Below are 20067 nucleotides of genomic sequence, written 5' to 3'. Positions count from 1 at the left end.
ACTATGGGAATGAAATTGATAATTGCGCTGTAAAATTGAGACCTGTATGCTCACACTTTAGTTTTATTCATCAAATGAAAAATTTCTTCTGTCTAAAATCCAATTAATTTGATAGAAAGCACAGAATATATTAAACTTGTTGACCTTTTTCCTATTGTCTACAAATGTTCCATCATACTGATAATATAAGTATCCAAAACTGCTCCATATTTTTTAATGTTTAACTTGTGCCATAAATATTTTATTTATGTATTGTTCTTGCTATGACATTTGAAAATGAAGTTTTGCATCAAAATCAGATTTGTTCATTAGTCATAATTCAAATTACACTAAATGAAAAAAAAAATCATTAGTTTGTGTTATTTTGCCTTCTTTTATTCAATAACCAAGACAAGAATGTTAAGGGGAAAAAAAATTTAACAAAAGCTCAGAGAAATTTGTAAACCATGGTTAAAACCATGAGCAGCCACAGTCATTATTGTACAGGTATAGGTACTGTGAATAAATACAGCACCTGCATGTTAGTGCTCTTAATCTGTTACTGATATCAACTCCACTATCCTCTACAGTGGCAAAATAAGAACAGTGACAGGGTATATATATAAAATCTAATTGATTTTGTATGTTTTTGCAAACTAAGTTCACTTCAATCAAAATGAATAACACAATGTTGTGCTATTCATATTATTAAGTCCCAAAAACCATTGATCTGCATTAGCACAAAAACAACATGGCAGATTTGAGCAGGTAATTGTAGCATGTACGGCAATGCTGATGATGGAACAATTTCATCAGAAGTCTCCCCTTCATTAGGCCTATGCATTTGTAATGGAACTTATAGACAACCTTTGTTCCTGTTGAAAAGTCAGTTATATTAAAACAGCATTATTACTCAAAACAAAAACATTTTACTTAAGCCAATGGAGTTAACACATCACACGGAACATTTCTTCCATTGGAACAAATTCAGACTGATTATGCATTAGAGCAAAATCTATGGCTCTTTATTTTCTACTGTCCACAAATATTTTTTATACCTGTGAAAATATTCCATACAGTTTTGCTAAAGGTATGACACTCTTTTCTATAAATAAAGACAAACTCCATGTATTTATTAATATTTAACTCACATGTAAAATCATAGATTTTTTTCCTTAGTACGTGGTGGTGGTTTTGAAATTTTCTGTCGAAATTTGTGCAATAGTCACACTTTATTGCACACGAACCTAAAAGTTTATTCATTGCCCTTATCTGGATTTTATCCAAGGTCATAGCCATGAACAGAACATTCTTCTCCACTGGGCCTATCTTCTCTTCATCTCTCCAGTCATCTATTCTCCCCCCATTTCTTTTTAGTTATGTATTTAATTGTTTTTTAATTACCACTCCCCACTCTGGAGGACTTAATGTTTTTTTTATTATTATTTCAAATTAGGGCTTTTCTTGATTAGTCATATTTAATTTCCATGTACTTCTTGTTGTTGTTGTTGTTGTTGTTGTTATTGTTATTACTACTACCTTGTCCTTACCATCATTACTTGGTCTTCACTATCAATATTTGCTCCTTTTCGCATTCATTTCCATATCACCTGCTCTTCTTGCCCTGTCAGCATCCTCATACTCTCATCCTCATACTCACTCTTTACTATGAATGAACAAGAACAAAATAATTGGTAAATTGGTATTTCCTACCATGATGAATGGATTATTGTCAATTACTTATTATCAATACATTATTCAATGTTATGAATGGTAATTATTTTCACGCCTCCCACATTTTTTTTTAACTTTTGTCTGTTTGCCTCCTATTTTGGCTCTGCTACCTGGATTTTTACCTGTGCTTGTTTTGTGACCATGTCTTTGTTTTATCCCTTTTATATTAAACTATGTCTGTTTTCCTGTGATCAGTTCCATCTCTGTTCACCAAACCCTGACAATTATGTCAGGAAATGCTGATTGAATTCTTGTTTTCTCTTCTGTACTCATTTTCTCACAGCTTAGTTTTCTTTTTTTCTGAGGTTGCCCAAAAAACTGCTGCATGTCCTAGCCACCCTTCATTTTACTCATGACTTAATGTGAATGAAAGTTGACAAAAGCTGATTAAAACACTTCTTTCACTTTAATCAAACAAACACTAATGCCATTTTTCATAAGGAAGTACAGCTACACAGGATACTACACGAATATAGAAGAAATTAAAGTTGCTACTCTCTACGTCTTCACATGCATTACTACAATGATTAACACTTTAGTAGGACTTTAAGTGGGAGCTAACAAATAACGAAATATAAAAACTTTCACATTAGCTGAATGTACTAAACCACTGTTGGACGCTGCATGAAAAATATGTGACTAACTTTCCAGGAAACTTAGCTATGATAGCTATCTTCAGTAGTAATGGTTGACTGATTTAGCATTCGCAAATTGTCCCGTTCTCACCAAAAATGTCTGTTCCTACTTCATACAATTACTGACACTTTTTAGCAACATATTTATTAACGTTACAATTTCAGCGCAAAATGAAGTACTGACGCCAAGGTTACCTTTTTCCTGCAAATCGGAGACGTTAAGCCAGTCAGCAGTGGTGGGTGTTACAATAATTAGTGTCTCATCAATAATAGATGGGAACACTAACGGATCCTAACATTGCGCAAACCTAATGAGTGGAATACTTTCTTTTTTTTACCTCGATCCATTGGGAGAGACATTTTGAGCATATCTGAATACTGGGGGGTTGTGTCCCTCCTAGTATGTACTGTGACTACGACCTTGCTTGTATCTACTTCCCAGACAAGTATGATAAGATCAATGTGCAAAAAAACGTTTAACGAGAGTACAAGATAACGTTTAACCATAGTTAACATCGTGAACAGTCACTGTTGATTGCAGACTATAAACAACTCCATGTTTGGTGTATAGTAATGTAACATAGCAAAAACTAAAATAATGAAGGGAAATACGCACAAATCTTGCCAATTTTCTGTTTTGTGTTTTAGTATGCCTTTATCACCATGAACAAACCAACCAAAAATTATTTTTTAAATTTAATTTGCCTATTTCCTAAATTTGTGTTCTTTGCGTTCCCTGCAGTCATAACAAACTACTTTGTAAAAAATAAAATGCAAGTCATTAAAAATATATTTGCATTAAGTAAGAGCGTGACATATGACGAACTAATTTCATCATTTACAGCGATGCTAATAAAACAATTTCATCAGAACTGTCTTAGCAATAGACTCGAGTTGTTCATGTTCAAAGTTCAGTTAAAACCTGACGTATTAAGAAAATAGCTGCACTTTTCATCAGTTTGATGTTAGACGGTATAGCACAGTGATAATCACAGAAACATTTAAGACTTTACAGTAGCATCCTTAATAAGTAGAAATATTTCTCTACTCCTACGGGAAAACGCGGGTTAAAACATAAATAATGTGCTGTAATACAGTCACATTTAAATAGGCAAGTAAATAGTAATTACTAAATAGGCAAGCGTCAAAGGCTAGAATATCAAGATGCATAACATTATAACGTAGTTTGCTTTGTTTTATACAGGCTGCATAAACGCTAGCTAGTGCATTCACGCACACACTCATAGTCAGGCGTTTAGCGGGAGCTCCTCTCTCCCCCTCCCTGTTGGATACTGTCAGCATCTTTTTAAAGGAGACGCTGCGCTTCTAACCTCTCCCACTACTTCTCTAGGTGCCCCCGTCTGAGAGCGAGAGTGGAACTGCGGAGAGGCGATCGTCTTCGTCTCAGTTCAGCCTTGTGTTTGTTCGCCTCGGTGCCTTGTTCTGGACTATCACCATGGGTATGCTGGCGAAGAAGGAGCGTAGAGGCAGGGATGTAAAAAGCTTCCTGAAGAGGAATTGGATTCTCATAGCAACCATTGCTTCTGTGCTATTAGGTAAGCCTTAGTGTAGGGTTGAAGCTGGCTTTGAATTTAAAGCAAGGCAGACAGCTACGCTTCTCTAAGTCTATCTTATGAGATTTAGGGTTATAACATGTGGCGTTGTCGTTCAGTCGTTTTCTAGTCTATGGTTTTATTGTCTTGTCTGCACTGAGCATGCAGTAATAGACAGCGGCTATATCCTTACGCAGCTGCAGCACTGTCTGTCTCTCTCTCTCGCTCTCTCTCTCTCTCTTTCTGTCTCCTTCTCCTGTCCCCCTACTCTAATTCTACGTCTTCCTTGATTTTTAGCGCTATCTTTGTACAGTGCAACGTTTTTAGTTTGAAAAGCATTAAATTGGCCACAGACAGTGACAAAATTTGAGAAAAATTGTAAAATGATGCTGTTTTTTCTCATTCATATGGACATGTAATTTATTTTATTTTGTACTATCTTTATAGCACAGTCTATGTATACCTTTGATATAAACAGTGCACTTTCTGTGACACCATAATTTTTGGTGTTCCCTACTTGGCTATTTTGCAAGAAAAGAATGTTAAGCAATGATTCCATGTACTCAGTGTGCATGTCTGTGAGTGTATGTCTGTGTATTTGCACACACGGATATGTGTGTGTGTGTCCATGGCCAGGTTAATGTGCCAGCCTCACACCACTGTGCAGACATTTTTTGTGGCCACTATTAACAAGCGAGAATAGACATAGTCTGCAACAGTAAGAAACTTTATAGGCTGGCTTTCCAGACACTTTAACCAATGTTAGTCAGAATTATTTTGCTAATGGTGATTTCCCATTGAAAATCTTTCACAGCCCAAGATTATATACTTGTGTCTAGAAATTCTACCCTTTGACTTGACTAGTAATAATTACAGCAATGGTTTAGAGTGCCTGTTGTGTAAGCACTGAGCCAAGGTCCAAAAAAAACAAGAAATATATGGAAAAATATGTGGAAAATATATTACATGTTTATTTAGTGTAGTGCATGTTCAATTGTTAAAATATATACAGTCTGTCAGAATAAATAAAAATGTTGTCACCAGCTAAATTTAGCAACTGTACTTTGGTTTGGACTGCCCTGTTAAAATCTGAATATGACAAATTCAAATGGTTATCCAGTCATCACTAATATGGGATTATCACTAACAAAGAAAGAACAGTATTCAGATAAACCAAAGATAAACAAGAGTTGTGAAATGTGCTATTGAGGTACTTTGCATACAGTTGACTTCCTGACTCGTGGTTGGGTTAAATGGATAAGAACTGCTAAAACTGAAGATAAGAAATATTTTGAAACATAAGAAACCACATTTTTAATGAGTGGCTGTCATGCTGATGCATGATTCATATAATGCTGTTATCATTCTGGATTATTTGTAAGATGTTCTAAATTGTTTAGAACCACATAAACTATATTAATTGCCACATAAACTATATTAATATATATTACTGCACTTGTTGGCATGTTAGATGGCCCAGCTCACACTTGATGGTCCAGTTCTTGTAGTGAAGCTATTCACTTATGGGGCATTTTAGATGATGTGACAATGAAGTGGATCTACACTGTAGGAGAGCCATAAAAAGTTCCACTGAAATGTCATATTTAAATCAGCACACATAGTACAAACATTGTAGTTAGGCATAATTATGTTACCAATTTGTCACTTTTGTGAGAACAGGCATAAATGGAACTTGGACTTAAAATCAAATCACACTTAATATGTGATTTGCCTAGGGTTGTTCATTATTATACACAATCATAATAAAACCTCAAAGATATTATTTGGACTTACCAGCCCTATATATTTCATATAGGATTAAAAAAAATAGAAAACACTATCACATGACAAACTGTAACATTAAGGTATGAAGATTTTTGCAAGTTTTTTGCAATCAGTATGAAAGCACTGATCACATGAGGATCCATCAAGTTTTCTGTGTTAGTCATTAACCTGTCCATGCCACATTACTTGTTTTCATAGAATGTAGAGCTGTTGGCAATTCTCATGGCTTTGTTTTAAATAGGCAACAGTACTGAGGGCACAAAGCTTGTTCATGTTAACTGCTTAAGAAGGATTTGAATAGCCATCTTCTCTTTACAAATCCCAGATCAAAGGAGGTGATATTATTCTCCTTCAACAATCTCCAAGCACTACACAGATGGCACTGCACTGATGCAATGCAAATTGTTCTATTACTGGATATGTAGGACCCATAAACCAATAAAACAGATATATAGATTTATAGATTTAGAAGTTGTGTTGATTACCTGTAGTTTCACTCAACTGAAGAGTTTCTCTTTCTCTCTCTCTCTCTCTCTCTCTCTCTCTCTCTCTCTCTCTCTCTCTCTCCCCACAGGAATTAGCCTGGGACTGCTGGTGCGGGAGTATGCTTCTCTCTCACAGCTTGAAAAGCAATATTTTGGCTTCCCTGGAGAGATCCTGATGAGAATGTTAAAACTAGTTATACTGCCACTAATAATTTCCAGCATGATTACAGGTATTTGTGAATGTTGAGTAACATGACTGCATTCAGTGAGACCGGATGCAAGTATGGATGTAACCATGCTGATAAAATACTGAGTCATGGTATGCTAAACCTCTGGTAATACCAGGGACACAGAGGGATTTGCACTGAATAAATTTACATTTTTAAAGTCTCTAATGAACATCTGCATAATGCCCCCTCCCAACCCACCCCATCAAAGGGCCTCTACCAAGTATCATGAATGTGTGTGCTACCCTTAGCCACCAGAGGGAAGCACAGAGCCTCTCCTCATTAATTAGGGATTATCAGTGACATACTCCCACCACCTCCTGATGTCCCCTCCTGTAGCCCACCACACCTCCACCCTAGCCAGCTACTCCTCCATTGTCCTTAATGGACGTTCTCTTATGGGATGGGTTTTGGACACATGCTCACCATTGTGACAAGGCTAGGATGTCTAGAAAGTTGGACTAGACATTCATTGTTTAATTTTTCATTATTTATTTATTTTTCTCTTAAAATTGTTATTTTTGTGGTGACTGTTGTCGGCCAGAGGAGGATGCTCCCCCAAGTCTTGGTTCCTCTCAAGGATTCTTCCTCATGCTCTAGGGAGTTTTTCCTTGCCACTGTCACCCATGGCTTGCTCACTGGGGGCTTGGGCTTGGACATTTGTAAAGCAGCTTTGTGACAACATCTGTTATAAAAAGCACTATAAATAAATTTTGATTTGATTTAATCTGTGTCTGTCCCTACATAAGAGACCTCACAAACTGAGTTAGGGTTACACTAGTGTCTGGATCCACAGGTCTGTAAGTGGCATCCCCTCCAGATGCAGCTCAGTTTTCCCAAGACTTATTAAAAGCTCTTGGAGCTCCCACCTGTCCTACCTACTATGTATTTTATACCGCTACTCCATGTGGGTGGCTCACATTGTTGCTACTGGTCTCCAGTACAAAGAGACCTGAGTTTGTTTCCACCTTGGGTTGAGCCCACATGTTACAGTAATTTTGTTTCAAACACATTTAATGTTAAATCTTATCTTAAACTTTATTATTTAATTAAATGCTAATATTAAAAACCGAAAATGAACATTCTGGCTTTCTCTTTGGCAGGAGTGGCGGCTCTGGATTCTGAAGTGTCAGGCAGAATTGGTCTTCGTGCAGTAATATATTACTTCAGCACCACCATAATAGCTGTCATTCTTGGTGGGCAATAGAAGCATGTCCATTCTAAATATAGCACCATGGTTTTACTCTTCAAAGCACTACACTAACAGACCTATAATCTCTAACAGGAATTGTCTTGGTAACAACTATTAAACCTGGAGTGTCTCAGACTGCAGACAGTATCGACAGAGCTGGAACCACTCCAAATGTGACCACTGTTGACACCCTTCTAGATCTTGTCAGGTGACCAGTCACTCTTAATTCTCACAATTTCCCTTTTCATAACAAATATTACAAACCAATCTTTCCTGTGATGTTTTATTGTAATTTTATATGCTTTTTTTAAAATCAAGTGAAATATGAAGTGATAAAAAGATTAATGATTATATATTTTTCCATTAGGAATATGTTTCCTGAGAATCTTGTGCAGGCATGCTTTCAGCAGGTAAATGACAGGTCGCTTCTTTTAATGTAAATTAATGAATTAACTTTTCTCTTCAGAGATATGCTGTAATATGATATGTGTCGATATCTCTCTTTCAGTACAAGTCACAGCGCAAAGAGATTGAAACGCCCATGGGCAACGCAAGCAGAAATGCAGTTACAATAACTTTCCCACCTTTTACTACCGTGATGGCAACAATTGCACAGGTAAAGGTGACTGGGTTAAGAGAAGCAGTTCCTGCAGCATACTTCTCTGCGAACAGTCATGACATAGTAAACATCTTTAGATGTTTTGTTTCAACAGAACCTGACCAAAGACTACACTTTAGTGGGAACATACTCAGACGGGATCAATGTTCTGGGCCTCATTGTGTTCTGTGTGGCATTTGGCCTGGTCATTGGGAAAATGGGAGAACGGGGTCGAATCCTGCTGGAGTTCTTCGATGCTTTGAATGAAGCCACTATGAGACTAGTGCAAATCATCATGTGGTCAGTACTGATATTATAGACAGAAGATGTTAGTAGTCCGTTCTGCCAAAATTTATTATCATTACATTTTTTATGTTTTTAAAGATTGCTCAAAGGAAATAAGATGACGTTGTTGAGGACATTGTGTTTCTAATGTTTTTTTCCCAATGTGTCATGGCTATTTTTGCTGCAGTTACATGCCATTGGGTATCCTATTTCTGATTGCTGCTAAGATCATTGAAGTAGAAGACTGGGATATCTTCAGGAAAATGGGTCTGTACATGGCCACTGTGCTGAGTGGGTGAGCCTCTGCTAACACACTAACATTTTCTTGTTGATTTTCAGTGAAGAGGATTTACTATTGCAGTCACAGTAGCGTTTTCCTGTCCAGTACTGTTTAATTTGAGCCCTGTCCCTGAACTGATAAGGGCCAAGGACTTTTAAAACTGCTCAACCCGCAGATGTGGTAATGGGACCTTTTGCGGCTGTACAATCCCTTAAATTTCCACTGACATGAATGATGCAGCTGACTGACCAGCCATGAAGAGATTCTTTAGCTGTGGCCAAATGATGTGGAAAGGAAAGGCGTTAGACAACTGCTATGGCTGAGTCATGCTGAGAACATTTAGATCTCGTATAGCTGGAGATAAATCCAAACTTAACATGCCCTTGGCAAAATGCAGTGTTTTCTTAAAAGTGAAGCCCACTGTCCCCTCCAACATATTACAGCCCACTTCAGCGTCGCCTCAAACAAATGTGACCATGTTTGAGTACTAACAAAGTCCTATATTGACTGTCATATATATATATATACATACCTCTCTGGCTTTACAGACTTGCCATACATGCCATTGTATTCTTACCTTTGATCTACTTGGCCTTGGTAAGAAAGAATCCTTACACATTTGCTCTGGGCATGGCGCAGGCGTTGGTGACGGCTCTCATGATTTCCTCAAGGTGAGCCCAAGATTATAGTGTGTTATAATGTATGACTTGGAGGTACTGTAATCAGTGGATGAAGTTGGAAACTGCATGAGAAATAATGAAAAAAAAAAAAAGAGTACAATTGCATTTGCTGTCTTAACCTTTTAGATAAAATACTGGGTTTATATTTGTTACATATAATAAAGTCTGAACAGATTTTATTTTAAGTAGGAATTCAGTTTTTTATGAAAAGCTGTGGAGTTACAGGTGAATTTCTTATTTTTAGCTCCGCAACCTTACCAGTCACCTTCAGATGTGCAGAAGAAAATAACAGGATCGACAAGCGGATCACGCGCTTTGTTCTTCCAGTGGGTGCTACCATCAACATGGATGGTACAGCACTTTACGAGGCAGTGGCAGCCATATTTATTGCCCAGTTAAACGGTCTCGACCTTGATGTGGGAAAAATAGTGACTATTAGGTAAGTATAGCTTAAATGAGTTAGAGTCACATCTGAGTTGAGATTCCACTTAAGAAACATTGTGACATTGCACAATGTCTTCTTTCCTCATCCTCAAAAGAATGGTTCAGAGAAAAATCTAATTTATACTTTTTTTCACTTGTATCATATTTGTAAGCTTCCATTACAAGGTGGCTAAATTATCCTCAAAGCGCTAGAGCAAAAAAAACAAAAAAACAAAAAACCTAAACTAAACAAAAGAAGCTAACATCTTGGATGAATGACTATATTTAAGGTAAGTGAAACAACTAAAGATTTTCGCTCTAAATCATCCTTATCCTTCTTAGCAAAACAGAGCATTTCAATCATTTACTCTCCAATATTTTACAGCGATATAAGTGCCACAGGGGTTTTAGTAAAATATCCAATAAACAGAAAGAGCGGAGAATGTAACAGTAATTTATTCCACGGTATTACAGTATCACAGCAACAGTAGCCAGTATTGGAGCTGCAGGAGTCCCAAATGCTGGTCTAGTAACCATGGTGATAGTGCTGACTGCAGTGGGTCTTCCAGCCAGTGATGTCACCCTCATCGTGGCTGTGGATTGGCTGATGTAAGTACCTGTACCAGACAATTTATCACATATTGAATCAGTTTGTTTACAATTGCTTATGATACTTACATTCACATTTGCCAGTTTTAGCAGACACTCTTATCCACAGCAAGTTACAGTATTTTCACTCTTTGTGTCTTATTGGAAAATATACATCATAAAAGCATTGTTGTTTGACTTGTTGTTTAAGGTTTGTTCCTCATTTCAGCTAAAGTTGTTCATGCAGTCAGCCTTGTTATTGAACTATTGCCTCTTTTGATATCAAATCCACAGTTCTCTTTCTATTGTATAACCAAATCTTTACAAACTGGCATTGCTAATGATGGAATGGCGCACTCTCATTGTGAAACGTACTCCCTCTGTCCTCACTGTCTCATTTAGCGACCGCTTCCGCACTATGATCAACGTACTGGGGGATGCCTATGGTGCTGGGATAGTCCAGAAGCTCTCGAAGCGAGAGCTGGAGAGGATGGACATCACCTCCGATGTGGATGTTGCCAATCCCTTCGCCCTTGAGACCACTCTTGATGATGAAGAGTGCGAGAAGAAATCCTACGTAAATGGAGGCTTCACCGTAGACAAGAGTGATGCGATTTCTTTCACCGAGACCTCACAGTTCTAGTCCCACACAGTCAGTTATGGAAGATTGGAGTGAATTACCTCTAGAGGGGTTGAGGGTAGTGTATACAGTTCATGAAATCAGTGCCATTATGAAGGGAGGGGGGACCCATTTCAGAGGACATGTCTGAACACAGACATTATCAGTAGCTGCCATTACTGTCCTCCCTTCACATTTCCTCTATCGCTGTGCCCTTGAGTTGACTACTACTTCTACTTTGTTCGTGCCAACAGAAAAGGCATTCATGGAAGTGAGGAAAAAGGGGTTGTGAGCGCTTCCAAAATGCATCAACTGGTTGCCAAGAATATGCAAAGGCACTTTTTACACATTTTTCTTACCTTCATTGTTTTTAGTGGCGTCACAGCATCGAGTTGTTTGTGCAGATAATCAAAAGTCTGTATCTGATTTTGTATGTATGCTGATGGAAAGGGTCGATATCATGTCAGTAAAGCAGATTTGTGTATACTGTATAAATTGCAACAAAGCGCATGTCCTTAACAAAATTATTATATTTCTCATGTGCAGTGTATATACACAGGCAGACATCAAAGCAATATGCTCAGCATTGTAACTGGTTTTTAGTAAGTTAATTTAACCTTCTTCTTTTTCTAGTCTTAAATCTGGTGAGTTGTGCCTACACTTGCTGTTGAGAGCCAATTTTTGTGAGCTTTGAGCGTCTTGAATTTGCAACTTGTGCCAAACTTGAACATTCTGATATGAAGGGAACAACTCCTAAAACCCTGCGACATTTAATCAAGTATTGCATGAAGCAATATGATGAACACCACAGGTGTGGCCTTTAAAGGATGAATGGATCTTTGATTTTTTTTTTTAATTAATCTTTATTTTCTCCCACTAACTAGTTCCCAATTCAATAGCTTTCATCGATACCATTGATCTGGGAGGGCAAAGGCCAGTGCATGCTCCCTCCTTTACATATAAAGTATCTTTTTAAGCTATTACCAGGGAGCATAGTGGACTTGAAAGGAAACATGCCATTTTTCTTCCTTTCTGTCTCCATTTTTGGGTTGTAGAAACACATCATTAGAGCTATTGGGCTACTTTACACAGGTGCAAAGGGGCTAGAACATGAAGTGTTATTAAAGAATTGCTCAATGTGTCTACAGTTTATTTAGCTATGTAGTAATCAGTGCTAATTAATTTGCTGTTTTGTAAGTCATGGTTAATTCACTGTTCAAGTCAATTCTGTGTGCTAGACTGGAATTGGAAAGAGGCAGTTTTCATTGTGATATGGTTAACATTAAATGTTGACAACCAGAGTTTATACTGTACAGTCTGTTCCAAGCACATTTCTGTCAAACGCAGTCACTTACAAACATTTTAAAATTAGCTTACAGTACAATGCAACATTATGAACCTACAAATGAATAAAATCTAGCACATCTGAGTACATACCCTTTGTTGTTTTGCTGTCTTTGGTTACTACAATAACTTTTATTTGTTGGGGATGAAATGTGACCTTTACTGTATTTCCAAGAAAGCTCTATTAAAGGGGTGGGAAGTAGGGGTTAGTTATTATGTGAAATAGGCTATAGCTGTATTTTACCAGTGAAAAAAAAAACAATATCAACCAAAGCGATCAGTAAGACTGTAGTATTCACAGGGATAGAGTATTACACTTAATAGTCTCCTAGGCGACACATCTGCAGACTGCTCTTAAGAAACAATGTTATTTTTGTGTCTTTTTAGTTTCTATCAGTCTGAGTTATCAGATTAAGGTCTTGCATGTGGAGAAAGGGTAAGGCCCTTGCCCATTTTTTATTTTTCCTACGAAACACAATCTGCCAATTTAATGAATAATTACAGATAACACCCGCAGCACCAAATGTTTGTTTTTTATTCCCACATTATCCGAGTACATTTTAAAAGCAGAACAGGGCTTTTCAAACCACAATCAATAACACAAGGTGTAGGCAACTCGAATATTCATTTCACAACTATGACAGACTTCACACAGATGTGTACACACACATAAACACACGCCCACACAGAGAACAAAACATGGTGCAGATGACAAAAATCAATGCTGAAATGGGTTGGGCATCTTTGGCTGCTTTAGAGACCAGAGAGGAATGGCCTTCAAGAATCCATGGATACACTATCATATCTACAAAAACAGTTAAACATTTCTTTATGATTTTCCCACTTTGTGTTAAACACCTACTCAGAGAGCTTTCAGAAGAGAACGTTTTTCTTCTGTGGTTTTTTTTTTTTTAAACAATCATGGTTTTAGAAATCTTTGATCATTTTTACACTTTTACTATTGAGGTAAATGAACTTATTAATATACTTATAAATATTACCATGTTTTTTTCTTAGATAGATGTTTTTTCTCTTGGCTTAAGGTGTATGAAATAGACCTCCGTGCTAACACCTCATCTATTTCATCTTCTGTGGCACCCTGCCAGAAGTAGGTAAGGGACATATAATCTAAGGCACAGTCATTAATGGTATATCTTAACAGCAAACTCTGTGTGTTTGTTTGTTTGTGTGTGTGTATGTGTGCATGTGTGTGTTACTTACATAGGCCAGCCTGTGCACTGCATTGGGAGATGTGAGGAGACTCTGTACTCGCTCCTGAACCTCCTCCCATGCATTTGTGGCACATGAGAGAGGACTGTCAAAATAAAAACATAAGATGTCCACTGTGCAGTAATAATGGCCAGTTTTTGAGATGTTATGTCCTTGGATGTTGTGAGATTGTAATTTGTGCTGTTATACTGGGAGGTTTCTTTATACTAGTCATCCACATGAGGTGCTCTAAGAGGAGCCAGTGAGAAAGTGACTCATGTGACTCATCTGTTCTATACAGACAATCTGATTGGCCAACAGGACAATGAACTGCTCTTCAAATGTCTACTTTGCTCATGCCCCATGGTCTCTTGATCAGTAGTCACCACGCAATCACGGTAGATGCTGCACTATAAGGCTTTGTGTTTGTAATTAAGAACTTCTGTAATAATTACTTTAAATGGGGCCTTTTGAGTTTTTACTTCGCTGTCCATTTAGGTTCTTCATGGAGGCCTTTATTAGCCTTTATTTGTGCTTAACGTAATGTTTTGTAGGTTTGTTAGATAGAGCCTTATGAGTGTGTACTGGGCTATTTGGAAGTCTTTCTTGCATGAGGCCTTGGGACATCATACTTAAAAGTTCTTATACTGAAGCCCTGAGTGATTACAGATAGCAGATGCAAACACTCTGGATTGAGAGTAACAAGATTTACAGATTCTATTTTACTACTGTCTTGTATATTGTAAATATTGTTCTTTTCTTTTTTTGTTTGGAGTTGTAGGAGTGGATGCCATGCTTCTTTTTCCTTTTCTATATTCCATAGGGAGTTAGGGTAGGAGTGTTGTATTTTATTGAACTTTTTAAACTTTTGTGTGTGGGGGGGGGGGGGGGTGAATCAGGCTTGCGTTAGTTTTTTTGTTTGTTTGATGTGTTGGCATAAGCCCACCCTGAAGAAATTCTTGTTTGGTTTGGTTTATATTATGATTATGTGTTTTGTGCATTGCATTACACAGATCAAAGCAAACATGAGTGAAACCCAGTGGACTGTGCATCTCAGTGATTTTTGTTTTATGTTCCACCTTTTGTTGGTTCTAGACTAGCGAGTACCCAAGAGGTTTCTGCAATAGGGTCATAACATTAGGCATAGAATAACAATTTGGATGACACATTTGACTTGCAGTAATTTCAACTGAAATTGATACTTGGGTACATTATGATTCAGAATTAAAAACATACTAAATATAGAACATCTGATAGTAGTCATGTAGTATTTGGTTCCATGCACTGATCTGAAACAAAAACACAATTGCATGCACACTCTTATGAAGATTCACACAGACATACACACACACACACACACACACACACACACACACACAAACCTGTTTGTCTTTGGGCTTGTCATGTTAGAATGTTTTGCTGTGTTGGAAGATCTCTCACATCCCAAGAGGGAAGTGCGCTGGCCCAGGTCCTCACTGGAATAAAGGTGATCATCTGTGTCTGAAGAGGAGCCATCATTAGGGACCTAATATGCAAACAGGAAGGTAGGTTATTAATATGGTAGTCATTTCCAAACCAGCAAGTATTTCACTTGCAGGTGGCACAAGAAATGACTAAAAAAATATATACTTTTTTACTATTATTTTTTTTCTTCCATTAATAAAAATAGCATACCAAAGGACTGGAGTGACTTCTTCTAATGTTTCCTACATAGGAATATAAAAATCATTTTTTAAATGCATGTTTTATTAATTTACTCCAACTATGTTGTGTACAGTGTCACTCTGAAAAGCGTGACAGTAAAGAATCCGTGCTCTGAGATTAAGTCTCAACACCTGATTCCACGGTAGAGTCATGAGGCGATGGGCTTCTTATCCTGCTGCTTCTACCTGGTGAACAGTGAGATGTATCCCTAGACCATGAATCTTTTCTCTGGGCATAAATAAATAAATAAATGTTATGCAACATCAAGCTTCTCTTTCTGCATTATTTATTTTCGGTGAGTGCATGATTTGACTATTTTCACTCATTATTAGTTTTCTGCCCTCTGCTGGTTGCTACATACTAGAAGAGGTTTATTTATGTATTTATTTAGGGCAAATGCCTTGTCTGGAGCCCAGATCCTTTTAAAATCATGAAAAAAAATGTTGCAATGCTCACTAAAAACATCCAGTTACAACGAATAAAATTATTTTGGAATCATTTTGTTAGTTAATATAGTCCTAGAAAGGTATAGGTATATTAATCGACAACCAGTCAACACATGTCATTTTAATAGCTAACCTACCTGGACTTTGGAAGAAATGCTTAAATATTGGTATGAAATGCACCTGCTAGGCTTACCTGTCTATGTGTTTGAGGAGACGAGTTGATCTTGTTTGACCCAGCACTCAGAAATGGGGAGAGCGAGCGGGAGCTAGGTACCTCTCTCTCCCTCCCTGTGCTCCAGAGGCCTTCATGCCTCCACGATGCAGAGGAATGGTGACAAGAGTGGCCCTGTGACCTGGGCTTCTTGGCGCTTTTCCTAGTCATTACTCTCTGATTAAAAAATGATGTAGTTACTGAAATGTATGTGTTTTGACAACGTTTTTTGAAAGATATTGTGGAATAAATTGCATACTCTGTTTTTAAATTTTGTTCAGGTTTCCTCTGAACAAAATACTCACGTCTTTTGCGTAGTATATGCTAATTGATATTTTCCTAGTTGGTATCAAAAGAATTTCTGTCTATACTTAATATACAAAATAGAGAAGTTAAAAGTGTTATACATTTTTGGTCTGAAAGAGCATAATTTTACCACAGGGGCACTCTGGAAAGTATCTCTTTCTGAGCACTCGCTGATTGTCGTCCTAGTAGAGAATTCTAACCTTGGCGAAATTCCCTATGGATGAAGAGCAAGGCACACTTATCTCTATGCAGAAAATCAGTAGACATTATTATACATACTAGTTTGTGGAGCAAGCTGATTTTTGTTATTACAACAAAATTCAATTTATAGTTTTATTTTGACATGCCTTAAGCACATATCATACACAATAAATATATTTTCTAAAAGTACACATTCTTGTCCTTAATTTTATTATTATTTATTTACCTTGACTAAATTATGACCATGAAATTACAGTTAGAGATTATCTTACAGGAAAAGAAGGATCCCTCGTCATTAGAACTTCTCGGCCTCCCCCAGAAAAAGATGGGATCAACTTAGGCTCAGGGAAGAGAAAACTTCGAGCATCTTCCTCATAACTGGCCAGTACATACCCAGCTGCAGCAAGGAAAACCCATACTATTGTTTCACTGGTTAAATTCCCAGTGCTCTTACAGAAGTAGCCTATTCGTTGTCATGGTGAAAGTTATGTTATGAAGCTACCGGGTATCAGCTTTAGATTTACCTGGAGGAATCAACTGTATAAGTTCAACTTTAACTGTTTCACCTGTAATAGAGAAAACAGAACCTACAGCAACAGAAGTACACTTGCAGAGTATAATATATGATTGTTGTCTTTGCAAATAATAATAACTTTATTAATAATTAAAAATAAAGCCCATTGATGTTTAAACAGCAACAAATAGAATGGAAAATGAATAAACTCTGTGTACATTGTAAGATTTCAGCAACAGCTGCAGGATCTATAGCATACTTGAATATCTGTAAGAAAAGTGAAGCCGATCAAGAGGTATGTGTACAATTTAAAAACAAACCCTTTTAAAGTATGTAATCTAACATTTAATAATGATCACACTGACAACAAAATAATGACATGATTCATTCAACCTTTTCAAACCTCATTTTCATCCTTAACAGTAATGGAAATACTGCTGGTAGACATTCAGACTTTTTGTACTGGCTCATCAGGCGCAAGCTGAGGTATATGTCATCTTTGGCTGGTAAGTGCACACCAGGGCAGGTTATCTGCAAACAAAATATGTAACTAGCTAACTAAGTTACTCGCCTCATAACTCACAGTCATATCTCTCGCTCTCTATAAATATATATATAGAGTCATATACAGTTACAACAATGTAATCCTCAAAACGTTTCTTTAAAAAAAATACTGACATTTGACTAGTTTGTAAACTATGCACACCAATTACGTGATCTTATCTCTGAAATCTCTGATCAACAGACTAATTGAGCTAATTGGTTTTGCGGAGAAATTTAGCTATTGCGTTCCTTTTTTAGCTTAGATAGCTAACGCTAGCTAATGAAGGGTTAAAACGAAATACTACTTACTGCTCTAAGATGTAGTTCGACGACCACTTTGAGTCCTTTCTGAGACATATCCTTATTGTCACTTATTTAACATTGGCTTCAGAAACTGCGAGGGGACATTTTTCAAAGCTTCCTAGCTAAAGTGACATGTATATAAATTCAATTCAGCGTCACGTTACCATGGTGTTTAAAGTGTCCGCTGTCCGAAATCGCACCCTACTCTGAAGTGTTCAACTCAACGTCAGCCGCGTTGTTGTGCTGTTCAGTCTCAGTTTTTTATATATATATATATATATATATATATATATATATATATATATTTATATATATATATATATTTATATATATATATATATATATATATATATATATATATATATATATATATATATATTTATAGATAGATAGATAGATAGATAGATAGATAGATAGATAGATATTAGTTGTCATATTTAATTGTAGATAACATGCTATAGACTGAGAATGTACACAAATAATAATAAAATTAAACAATATATGCATTTTATAAGGCAAATGATGTGGTGGTTTAATGACTGTAAGGTAGAGGGTCACATGGCTCCCAGAGTAACCACAGAGCACTTAGGGCGAACACAGAATAACATGGAGAAATGATGCTAGACATTGTGCCTATAGGACAACGTTTTTTGTTTAAAATTAGATATATTTCCTACTGCTAATTTGATATACTGAATTTTGCAGTGCATCATGACAAAACAAGAGTGCTGAGGAGGTAGCAAGACTGCTGCTGCAAACAATTCCATCAGATTCTTCATGTAGTGACTCTCAGTGGGTCACTGTGAGGAAGGTTACGAGAAAGATCAGGGCAGTTATAGGGGATCCAGGAATATGAAAATGAAATCTTAAAGAAAAAACGTATGGCAATGGGGGAATAATGCTGTGACCACTCTTATCTCTTGATAGAACCATCTTGAATGTTGTGTTCAAAATGGCCCTGCTGACACTGATGGATTGACCAGTCCAGTGAACTTTTTCTTGTGCTTATTTGATGAGGATCTTTTTGAGCAAGACATCTCAAATTAACCTGTATGCCACCCAAGCAGCCTGGCACCACTGAAGAAATGAAGTTTTTATGGCAATCAGCATCCTCATGGAGGTTAAGAAATCACCCTCATATTGATTACCTGTCCTCTCATGAAGAAATGAGAGACCTGTACATTTCCTCTCATATGAGTGTCAACAGATTCATCTAGATTCTAGCCAACCTGCATCTCAATGACAACATTCTCATACCAGAAAGAAAATGCCCAGTCTATGACAAACTATCAAATTTTACCTCTAAAATGAAAACTGAAAGGAAATTAACAAAAGCACTATAATCCAACCATACAGCAAGATGTGAAAGAAACAATGGTGAAATTCAAAGGAAGATCTTTTTTCACAGTATCTTCCACTGGAGCTTGTAAAAAAAATGTTACAAAATCTGGACAAGCACAGATATGGCTGGATCTGTGATGGTGTACACTGGGATGACAGATGGCAGGGCAGAACAAGACCGTGGAGGTAAAGCGGAGATTGCTTTGCACCACTGCAAGGGAGGCATTATCACATTTTTTTTAATAACTACTTTGCATATGTGCCTTTACTGCATGCTATATAGCAGAAAAGCCTTTACTGCTATGGCAAGTTTATTAAGATGATAATTAAATTATCTTCCACCTGCACTCATTGCATTTTATCCAAACCAGGTTTTATATCTTTGGAAAGGGTTAAATGAGCACACTGAAATGTAATTATTATAGTCATTACTTATTGATTAATGTTTTTATTTATTGTTACTATTGCTTTTGAGTAATCACTTACTGCCCAGATAAATAGCTTACTAAATCAAATTTTCTAGGGTTGTCAAACTTTCTACAGTACTGTATATTATGATATATTTAAAGGATTTATTTACTATATATTATTTTAAATGAATACTCTGATGGTATTTTAGGGCTGTGCTGAACGACATCACTTTGGCAGGTGTTATATAACGCGACAGAGCCACAGCAGCAAAAAAACAAAAAAAAAGGGGGGAAAAAAAACAAACAAACTACAAGCTAAGTTCTATTCCAACTTGTACTCTGTTGTATGATCATTCAGAATAATAAACACATCATGTTTACATACACAATAACGGCTTAATATTAGTCTATTAGTCTAAGAGATGGTCATGTAAACAGCACGGGCCAGTTGGCAGTGTCTGACTAATTTTTT

At 36.8% G+C, this 20067-nt stretch overlaps 2 protein-coding genes across 4 annotated transcripts; one reads left to right on the top strand and one right to left on the bottom strand.

The window, feature by feature from the left end:
- The first annotated feature begins 3657 nt into the window (after positions 1-3657).
- On the top strand, positions 3658-12497 carry slc1a1 (solute carrier family 1 member 1). Its single transcript, XM_027015591.3, has 12 exons — positions 3658-3904; positions 6261-6401; positions 7502-7594; positions 7684-7798; positions 7958-8000; positions 8099-8206; positions 8304-8488; positions 8661-8768; positions 9302-9424; positions 9678-9872; positions 10331-10465; positions 10847-12497. The coding sequence occupies exons 1-12, from the start codon at positions 3805-3807 to the stop codon at positions 11085-11087; spliced, it is 1587 nt and encodes a 528-aa protein (XP_026871392.2). The 5' UTR covers positions 3658-3804; the 3' UTR covers positions 11088-12497.
- spata6l (spermatogenesis associated 6-like) lies at positions 11907-18083 on the bottom strand. 3 transcript variants are annotated; one of them, XM_027015592.3, is made up of 13 exons: positions 17851-18083; positions 17392-17529; positions 17217-17265; positions 17009-17050; positions 16757-16881; positions 16414-16497; positions 15960-16154; positions 15452-15548; positions 15291-15322; positions 14999-15141; positions 13629-13722; positions 13409-13506; positions 11907-13212 (listed from the first exon to the last, which is right to left on the bottom strand). In XM_027015592.3, coding segments are annotated over exons 1-13 (1146 nt in total). In that variant the 5' UTR covers positions 17899-18083; the 3' UTR covers positions 11907-13211. The 3 variants fall into 3 exon arrangements, with proteins under 3 accessions (XP_026871393.1, XP_081551087.1, XP_081551086.1); XM_081694961.1 differs by having other exon boundaries at positions 17402-17529; XM_081694960.1 differs by lacking the exon at positions 13409-13506.
- Between the last annotated feature and the right edge of the window lie 1984 nt (positions 18084-20067).

The sequence above is a fragment of the Electrophorus electricus genome, chromosome 13, assembly GCF_041902795.1.
Source record: "Electrophorus electricus isolate QZ-2024a chromosome 13, ASM4190279v1, whole genome shotgun sequence".
Taxonomy (NCBI): domain Eukaryota; kingdom Metazoa; phylum Chordata; class Actinopteri; order Gymnotiformes; family Gymnotidae; genus Electrophorus; species Electrophorus electricus.
This window is presented reverse-complemented; position numbering and strand designations above follow the sequence as displayed.

Excerpts from the sequence above, each read along its gene's own strand:
- slc1a1 (XM_027015591.3), top strand. The coding sequence starts at position 3,805 with ATGGGTATGCTGGCGAAGAAGGAGCGTAGAGGCAGGGATGTAAAAAGC. Across the intron at positions 7,595-7,683 it reads CATAATAGCTGTCATTCTTG|GAATTGTCTTGGTAACAACT; the intron begins GTGGGCAATAGA and ends AATCTCTAACAG. Across the intron at positions 8,207-8,303 it reads TGATGGCAACAATTGCACAG|AACCTGACCAAAGACTACAC; the intron begins GTAAAGGTGACT and ends TTGTTTCAACAG.
- spata6l (XM_027015592.3), bottom strand. The coding sequence starts at position 17,898 with ATGTCTCAGAAAGGACTCAAAGTGGTCGTCGAACTACATCTTAGAGCA. Across the intron at positions 17,530-17,850 it reads TCGAACTACATCTTAGAGCA|ATAACCTGCCCTGGTGTGCA; the intron begins GTAAGTAGTATT and ends TTTTGTTTGCAG. Across the intron at positions 16,155-16,413 it reads CTTTCCAGAGTGCCCCTGTG|AGAGTAATGACTAGGAAAAG; the intron begins GTAAAATTATGC and ends TTTTTTAATCAG.